The following is a 10401-nucleotide window of genomic DNA, read 5'->3' as shown; positions in this document are numbered from 1 at the left end:
TGGAGATATTCTAGTTCTAGTTCAAGTTTTCATTTCAAATCAAATCTACAAGTGAGTAAGACATTATACCTGCTCCAGTTCTCTCTCATTAAAATATCCAGTTCTCTCTCATTAAAATATCCACAGTCAAAATACATGCAAGGGACAAAACGCTAGAATCAAACAGTATGGAAGTCAAGCCAAAATGGCATCTTTTTATTTTAATCTTATTCAAATCGTTGCACCTATTTATCTGCCAGCGATTCCGAAATGTCGCACAAACAAAATCTGATTTGCACTGCCCTGTCTTTGAGGAAAGAAGATGGCGAGCTCCAAATTTTGGGAGGGCAGTGTAGAAGCAAAGATCGCAGGTCCTCTGGAGGAAGTGTGGAAGATTGTTACCGACTATTACGAGGAGCACAAGTGGTTTCCGGGCGTAAAATCTACCGAAAGAGTTGAAGGAAAGCCCGATAATGGTCTGGGCGCTGTGCGGCGCTGTATTACAACAATGCCATCCGTGCCAAATGATTTTTTTCTGTTGGAAGAGCTGACCGCTCAGGATGATGCGAAGCACTCATGCACCATTCTCACCATCGACACCGACTTGCCTGGCTATGTTGGGTACGAAGCAACCTTTGCATTCTTTGAAACAGGGGAGCACGGCAACTGTTTGTTTAAGTGGTCGTACAAGATGAACGCCGTTGAAGGGCGCTCCAAAGAGGAGACCGAGGGCCTGATGAAGTATGTTCTTGTTGGCATTGTCAACAATCTCGAGAAGCTCGCTTCTTCAAATTGAACGCTTTCAGTCTCCTGTCTTTTACTTGGGTTTGGGTAGTGTTGTGTGTCACTGTGATTTTCCTTTCTGTGGAGGTATCCTTGTTTAGTTGTTTGAGCAGTATCTATTTCGTCTAACTTAGCTCCCAACGTTATTTCTTATGGTGTCAGAGCCATGTAATAGACTTCTTATCCTGGATTTCTCGTAGGCTTGTTTGGAACGATTCAACTTCATTAGTAGAGAGATGATGTTCTTTTTCAGAGCCATTGAATTTCATCAACAGACAAATGGAGCGCTCGTTCAGACCTATTTGACTTCACCAGCAATGAAAGGGTCTCGATGTTTTTTTATTCCATATATGTATGTGTTTCGCAAATCTATTTGCTTAAAGTGATGTTTGTGTTAATCGACTGTAGTCGTTTGTCTTTTTGGAGGAGTGATCAGTAATAATGGGTCATTCTCGTCTTCTTTCAACGATGGACTATGTACCCAGTGTGATTATTATGAGTTCAAAGTAGAGATTGAAGTTAAAAGAGAAAGTGTGTAGCTGTCTTAGTTTTTCTCTCAGATTTTGTCTCCATTTTGATGTGCATGTGAATGTAATATGAACATTGTTACAAATTGTACGCAGAGTCTCAGCAAATATGAAAGCAAATATTCAAACACTTTTGAAACCTACAGATCATTTGAAAAGCCTACGTGTATTCTTCAACATATGGGGGTCTAAAAGGTTGTGTTTGCTGTGAGAGTATTTTGAGACCAATCAATAATATTGATGTGTTCCCTTAAAAAAACTATATAAATGGGTTCCCAATTTATCTTTGATTGCTATTTTTTTTCTTTTTCTTCCTAAAAGCTAATGTATTTTTAATATAAATTTGTGTGTTGTGTACATATTATTTTTAAACTAATTTTATCATTATTGTTAAATTTAGAAAAAGTAACATTCATAACATTCAATAAATGATAGGTGGCATGAAGTAAGCATTCAAACAAATATAGCTAGATAAGATAGACCAACTTTCAAATAAGATAAGGTTGTAAAATGAAATAACTATCAAGATCACAAGTTTATAACATAGCATTAATAAAATAAATTGTACAACAAGAAAAAGTGGAGTGTGGGGAGTCATGATCATTCAGAAGGTCTTTGGATCATCTTATTGATGGGGACACTACCCAAGCACAGAATGGACACAATAGGAAGGGAAAACTTTATTAACTATGAAAATATGCTAGTACACATAGACTAGAGAAAACAGACTACAAAACATGCCCTATGGGCTTACAATAGTAGAAATCTGGAGATAATTTCTTCTCCCAATACCTTCTCTCAAACTCCACTCCGAACTGCCTTTTACAATGCTAGAAATGTCCTTAAATAGATCCCAAAGGTTAAGGACTAGGAATACATTCTAGAAAGTGCTAGTTGGCATCCACCGCCAAAATGGAAGGCTCTAGAAGTCGCTTTAGAAGTCGGTGCAAAATTAGAAGAGTCTAGAAATGGTAGCCGAACTTTTGAGAGGCATAACTTTTGAATTGTAGCTTCGATTGACGAACCATTTACATTTTTGAAAAGCTCTCGAAGCGCTCTATAGTCATACAATTTCACTCGTCCCCCATTTTTCAGGCCCATACGAGCTCATTTAATGCCTCAATCTTGACTTTGAAGCATTCTTAGGAGGTCTCCAGAAACTAAAAAATTGTGATAACTTTCAAACCGTGCATCCTTTCGACTTGATTCTTTTTCTGGAATGTTCTAAATTACAATTTTTATCATCCTTCCAATTTACACCTTCTAACTCACCATAATTATGGCTCAATTACATAGTCCTTTTTTTGGCATTTACACGTATCCCAAGGTTCTTAAATACTCTAACCTAGAACACTAATAGTGTAACTGTGAGAGTTGGAACCTTTATTTGACCCAAATGGGTATCTAGAAATGAAAACACACAAAATAGAAACTATGTCTAGGTACTTTTTTTTGGGTTGACATAGGATTGCCCTTATACCTCTAGATGCTTCTACATCACTTACATCTTCTTCTATAAACTCAAAATGAATTTGGATTAAAATTGTCAAAATTTCACACAAAAAAAAGTTTGAAAAGGGAAATAACTATTTAAATCAAATGTCTAAACATGTCATGATCAAATACATCACTTTCAAATGGTTTTAATTTTTTATCAAAGTAGCTAGGGTCGACCAAATAGTTGATTGGAATTCATTTTTTTAAAGAAAATTATCTCCAAAAATATATGCTTTTATTTTCACCACATATGTAGACCTCATGACCCACCCTTAGGAGATAACCACAATTTTTTTATGTGTTTTTTTAAAAATATCCCTTTATTTCTATATAAAATTCTTTAAAAGTCATTGAATAATTATATTAAAATAGTGCTCCATTTTCTAAATTCCTAAGAAGAAAGTAGGTTGATCTTCAAAAGATCAATTATTAAAGGTATTCATTCTACAGATGGCAACGTTCACTCAATCTCAATACAATTAAAAGAGATCGCTAATCGTAAGCTTAATATTAGAAAAATACATGATGAAATAAGAAAATGTACCTCGTAGAAATCCTATAAAAGGTTACCTTCTAAAATAATTTGAGGGAATTAATGTCAAAATGAATTAGATGTTGTTCTTTTTCTTTGTTTCTTATTATGTAAATCATGCTAAAATTAAACAATGGTAATTAAGGATAATTTCATGACGATCATACTATGTATACAAATGAAATTTCTACTAAATATACATAATACAAATCATTCCAAGTGAATTTTATGTTATGCTACTAGGTAGTTTATCATGTTTAATAGCCTTACATTGCTACCAAAGGTTGTATTAGCCTATCAAGAAATGAGACCCGTAACATATTTGAATCTTGATGTTGGTACAATCATTCCACCTTTTGTGAGTGCTCTTTGGTAGCATTTAATACTTATTTATTATGTTAGAGTGCTACTTCCCACACTTTTGATTTGCTCAAGGGTTTTAACCCCATTATTTTTTCTAGGTCCTTTTCACTAGTAGTTATATGAAAATCATTTGTTTTGTGTGTGTGACTACACACTAACACACCCACTCCTTTCTAGGCTCTTTGTTGTGCTAAAAAAATACAGTAAAATTCATCAATGATCATTTACTATGGTAGTTAATATAATAGATGGTCATCCTCATGTAAAAATCTTAGAATAATGAATTTCTTCTTTCTTTAAAAGGTAGTGACATCTTGGCCCTTTCATTTTAGAAGTGCTCAATATGGATTTCATTAATATATTTATCTGAAACAATATCAACATTGACATATCACTTATGTTTGTGTATGATAGCTATGTCGAATTATCAATATATTGACATCTCTTTTACATAATCTAGTATTGAGGTTGGATGACATTTTCTTTGGGACATCATTTCTATAATTCAATATATCTTTATTTTCATTGATATTTTAATAATTTAAATTATATTTTAATTTACAAATATTGATAATTATGCACATAGGGATGCCAAAGAACTATAACAATGGAACCCATTAGTATAATGTCACATATATAAGAAACACTTCTTACATTAATGACTAAGGAGTTGAACAAATGTGAAATATAAATCAGCGGTTTTAAAGGAAAACATATTCACTGATGAGATTAAATCACAATGGTAAAGTCTAACCTAGGGAAATTAATTTGTGCAAAAACTATAGACTCAAATTCCTAAACCACTGCATTCATAGTATCAATTTGTTTACAACCCAATACTTGAGGCCCAAACCTTTGTAAGATAACAACATGCCTGATTTTAGAGGGATTTGCCAACATTGTCCTTATAAAATCACAATATATAGTATATCTACATCCTAAGCACTAATACTGAGAATATGTAAATTTGGAAAATGGTATACTATACTCAAAATCAGATAATACTATTGATGGAGAAAATGGAAACTAGTGGTTTGAATTTAACTATCTGTAGTAGTGATCTTCCTAGTTTCCAAATAAGAAAAAAGATAAGAGATCTAATTGAGTTAAAAATAAATAAATAAATATATATATTAATGCATTCAACCATACACCTATTTAATTAAAATGTTGACATCTTATCTATGATCAAGTGTACTTGTAATACTTGAACATGTGTCCTTTCATTATATGACTTTGCAACATTCATTATATTTGGGTAAGTTCACCAATATGGTGTAGAAAAAGGGGGTATATGTGGACATCATTTTTCTAAATCAAGTAACCTTGAACTTGGATGAGATGTTTGAGGGTAATCCACTCAAAATGACAAGATGTGTAAAAAAATTATGCTAGTAAATTTGGACCTATTTTTTGACACGTGGGCGGTTGAAATTTCAACACTACAACGTCAAAAGTCAAGGTTGCTAGAATTTTATCGAAAGTTAGACGCACCCCATGGCTATCAATTTATCAATAGGCTACTCCATAAAATATCATCCCCATCTATGTCACATGGCGGTGCCAGACAACTAATTCGAAATATCAAACTATCGATGCCAGCTAGAGATGATTCGACGGGTTTGTTATACCATTGACGAAAAACCTTGTCGAAATATCAATGCCCACCAAAGATGATTTGATGGGTTTTTCATACCATTGATGTCAGTCCATGTCAAAATATTGAGGACATCTAGAGATGACTTGATGAGCCTGTCATACCATCAACGGTAGGCCACATTGAAATATCAACGACATCCAAAGTTTAAAAAATAAAATGAAATAATCTCACTTTATATCAGGCTAATAACATCATTACTAGACATTTTTTTATTGCTGACTCTTTTTTTTGGTATTTGATAGATTGTTGTTGTGTGGAAATTATACTAGTGCTATTATTGTACTATTATTAGGTTAATAATCTATTTTATGAACTAGCACCCTCTTACTCTTTTTAATGATAACAAAACATGACTTGACTCCTATCAAATATTAGTAACTCTGATTATCTCCTCATCACTACAAATAGGAGTACATCATTATGAAATGAGCTATAGAAGAGTATAAATAGGTTGAGGATAGGCTATGTTTAGGCATGATGTGGCTATATAGCCTGAGATAGAGCTTCCCATCAGCCACACATACAAATTCTACCATGAACCAAGTATGAATCTGGCCACATTGGTATAACCACCAAATAGACATTTAGCGAGGTTTGTTATAGGACTGTTGATAGATCCATTCAAAAGGAATCCATGGTTACAAATCTTTAAAACATAATGCACAAAATAATAACATAGCCTTACGAGATATAAATATTAAAAAAGCTTTACTAGGAAAAAAAGCATAAATATAATCAAATTCCTATTATTGTGTAAGAAAAAAGTGTTTTTTCATTTAGTGCATGTATCCAAATTAAAACAAAAATCTGCATAATTAGATTATACCAACAACAAAGGGAAGAGAAGATAGTTAACCTCTTCTGTATCAATTATAATTTGACCCAAATGTCGAGCAACCTTGATAATTAGATTATGAACACTTGTCTTTATGATTTTGTTTGTTAGCTTTCTTTGCTAGCTTTGCAATCATTACCTAACTAAGAAAATCAATGAAGCAGTAAGTATCTCCTAAACAATGGTTGAACAACCACATAACTATATCACTAAAGGAAGCTAATGAGAATTTTAATGGACTTTATAATCTATATTTTGATATTAGGTCAACACTACAAACATAGGAGCTTTAAAATAGAAACAAAACTATCATGTACAAACAATAAAAGTGATATTCAATGGAAGGGTGCACAAGAACAAAATTATTTGATTGCTTTATCAAGACCATCAATAGTTTTTCCATCAAGTTCTTTAATTTCTTTATCAAGGTCCTATTATAAAATAAATGATACCCATTCAGTAATGAACCACAAAATATGTACCATCCACACTGAACAAAGAAACCAAGCATAACAACCATTATAGAATGTGAAAAAACAAGTCAAAAGAATACATTAGACCTCAAATGTGTTAAAAAAATGTTGTAATTTTATATCAATCAAATTGTGGCATCAAAAAAGAATAAAGCATACTTATGAAAAATTATTGTTGTGACATCTGAGTTTATACTTACAACACGTGTCAAGAAGTGAACAAAGCCACAATGCACATTACTCTTTCTAGATATAACAACTCTTTCTAAATACAACCACACACAAATATATCAACAACTAGTTGAGAAAATTGACCATTGTCAAAATTTCATTTTATAATAAAGAATGAAGAAAAAACTATACCTTCCCAAAAGGTTCAAACAACTTTCTTAAAAGGTCTTCATTAGCATTGTTTGGAAGATTACTGACAAAAATAGTTTTAACCTGCATTTCGAAAAGCAAATCATATAAAATAAAAAGCACATGATAGTTAACACATAATTATTTGTCTCAATCATTTATGAAAAGAACATAACCTAATATAAGGTAGGGTCTACCTCTAGTTCACTTTCAAGCTGAAACTCTTGTTTTCTTCCAACTCGATAGGTTTAGTTTGAGCTTAACTTGGTTTCAAGAATCCTTTCACATTCTGTCATTAACAAGAGCAACCACGTGAAGGTGGAAGCTCATTTGGCCTCCCCCCCATAATCACTCTAAATTCCCCATTAACAACAAAGTAAATATCTTATTCATTAATTTTAGAAGTATATCATTGAATCATTATAATCACATAACATTCATTAACATGACATACAATTAATTAATACATATAAACATTCATCAATAATTTGTGAACACACATCAATCATTATATTCACATAAAATTCATTAACATGACATATAATTCATTAATACCTATGAACTTTCATCAATAATTTGTGAACATGTCAATCATTATAATCACATAAAAATATTCAATAACATGACATAAAATTTATTAATAAGAAACACTCATAAAAATTCATCAAAACATTCATCATCAAACAAGTTTTTTAACATTCATTTCTTCTTTTGTTTTTTCTTTTGTTGAGGATAAAGGGTAATAGGCTCATTGTGACTATCTTCAACATTCTCTTGTGGCTCTTGTGGTTCTAATCTTACAACATGAGGCTTCCTCTTCTTTTTTAATGTGCCCCTACAATAAGAAATAAATGGGCTTAATTCTAAATATATATTTTAATGTTATTAGTATTTAATTAATCTAAAGAACAAAATAGGGATTTTTCTTTACTTGATAGTGCCACATCATCTATTCTTACATTTTGTTTAGCTCCAACCTCAACATGCTCAACACTAACATCACACTCTACATACTAAAAAATTATCACATAAAGGTTACACCAAATACAATTTAAGATCTTAAATTTTATTAATAATTACATGATTAATTTTCAATAGAAGTTGAATATGTACTTGTATCATTGTGATGCACATAAAGGTCTTCATCATGTGTAGGATCCATGCCTTTATCATCATGACTAAGATCTATGCTAGGAGTAGTAGGTTGCAGTGAAATGTCATGCACACATTGTTATCATTGTTCAAAATTAATTTCAAATGGATTATTTCTCATGAATTTCTCAACTATTATTATTCATTAGGCCTAATTACTTGTGTGTCAACCAATGTCCTAGAATCTTCTACATCTCTTTGGCCACTGGAATCTATGTGGTGGTGAGAAACCACTACTTTATAGCCTTGCTTGAAGCTAATTTGTTTGTCATCTTCTATGGGTGCTAGATTAAATTCAATGCCCTTCATTTTTTGCATAATATCATCAATATTGAATATATTTCTTATTTGTAATTTTATATAAAAAAATTGATATGAAATTTCATTTACTGCTACTTACAAGGCAGGAGTGGATTTTCATATATCCACCAGAGCCAAGATGGTATTGACCAACCTTCTCTTTCCTAGCTTGTGTCACCTTTGATGTGTCCTACAACCTATATATGTAAACTTTAAAATATGTTCGAAATATGTCAAGCAAAATTAATTTTATTTCAAACAATATTAATCAATATTTTGATGTCTTCTCATTAAAAATTTAAATAAATGTATTGCAAATGTGTTTTGATATTTTTGCCTTTTTATATGCCTTAAGCTAGAATTTGTTTGGACCCACCAATTTCCTAACAAGTAACCATTATAACTCATCAAGATAAGGAAGGCCTAGTTATCATTTTTTTTTTGACTTGGATCACCTATTTTGTTTGAGGCAACTCCTATTTGTAAGTCTTTTCTTAACAATATATATACTTGTACATTTACCTTATCCAATTTTTTTAAAATTGTAAAAATATAAAGAAAAATCTAAACAACTCTTTTAGTATTTATGCATGAATGAAGTCAATTTCTTCCTGGTTGAAGCTTTGTTATGGAAAAACATGAAAAGATTAGTTAAGCTGGTCACATGGTAATCAAGTCCTTGTTGTATAGGTCCTCGTATGATTAATCATATTGTTTTCTGACAAGTTATGTTATTTTCCAAATAATTGCTCTCCTTTTGTATGATTTTCATCATAAGATGGAAATAAGTAACATCATTCGGTAAGATTTGGGTACAAGTGTGTTCCAGTGTCTCTAATTATGATTGTTTTTATAAAGTTGCTCTACTTTTTAACTACTCAGCTATACCTTTCCATTAGATATATAATTGTAATCATTTTTAAGTATATAACCATAGAATCATATACATGTTAGATATATAATTGTAATCTATGTATATAATCATGTTAATACAACTTCTCTTGTAGAGAATAACCAAACAATGAACAATATGCCTAGTGAGTCTTTCATTCAAGTTCCAAAAGAATTAGGTTTTCAAAACAACCATGGGACAAACAACAATAATCAAGGTCTTGACATAAATGTAGATAATGACTGCAATGCAGTTATTGGAGAAAATTTATATCATCAGGCAAATTATTTGTGTACTCCTTATCTTGACAATAGTATTTGCATACCCAATTCGACTTAGGCTCCAATAACTAGTACAGTTTATCCACAAGGAAATTCTAAGCAGTTATAGGTGGGTGGTGTTGATGATGGTTATGGAACTTATTTGTCTAGTTCTAATGCAATTGTGGGAAGAAATGTAGGTGTTTCTTATGGCAATGGAATGGTTGAACAAAGCTGGAATTATACATATATTCCACATTCATGGAACAAACATAATAGTGATAGTGAGAATTCAAATATGTTGAAGGGATGCATGCTCAATAATTTGGGGAATAATTCTTTAAGTTCCATATTGGTAATGCCTATGAAAAATATCATGATGGAAAATTCTCTTCAGCAAAAAATGCTTTCTCAATTCTGGGAAGAGAATCTACTCTTTTAATAAGGAGGTATTATGGTTTGCAAATCAATTATTTCTTATCCATGGAAGATTTAATTTTACAAACTATAGTGTATGTATAAATTTTGAAGTTTGATTGAAACCCTACTTTATATGAAATAATTTATTTGCATTTTTTGAGATGTCAATTCCTTGTTATATATATGAACGATTTTACTATAGTAAGAAAATGTATAAAATTTGAGCTTTTGAAGTTATCCTAACATCTTTTCTGAATATGATTATTTTTTGAAATTTTGGAATGTTGTGGTTGATAAATGAAGTTCATTTTATTGTAACTTAAAAGTAATGTCTGATAAACATGGTCAATAGTAGTTTTTATTCAAAT

General features: G+C 31.4%; 1 protein-coding gene across 1 annotated transcript; it reads left to right on the top strand.

Moving 5' to 3' along the window:
* Window positions 1-249: 249 nt before the first annotated feature.
* On the top strand, window positions 250-1293 carry LOC149551380 (uncharacterized). The gene has a single exon (XM_089786891.1). It carries the CDS (start codon window positions 302-304, stop codon window positions 773-775), a length of 474 nt encoding a protein of 157 aa, XP_089643017.1. The 5' UTR covers window positions 250-301; the 3' UTR covers window positions 776-1293.
* Window positions 1294-10401: the final 9108 nt, after the last annotated feature.

Source organism: Cupressus sempervirens, chromosome 6 (assembly GCF_028749045.1).
Source record: "Cupressus sempervirens isolate cs-2001-9-10 chromosome 6, ASM2874904v1, whole genome shotgun sequence".
In the NCBI taxonomy this organism is placed as follows: Eukaryota; Viridiplantae; Streptophyta; class Pinopsida; order Cupressales; family Cupressaceae; genus Cupressus; species Cupressus sempervirens.
Note: the sequence above shows the minus strand (reverse complement) of the source record. Positions and strands in the feature narration are given on the sequence as shown.

Bases quoted from the DNA above. Each gene is read 5' to 3' on its own strand.
- LOC149551380 (XM_089786891.1), top strand. From the start codon at position 302: ATGGCGAGCTCCAAATTTTGGGAGGGCAGTGTAGAAGCAAAGATCGCA.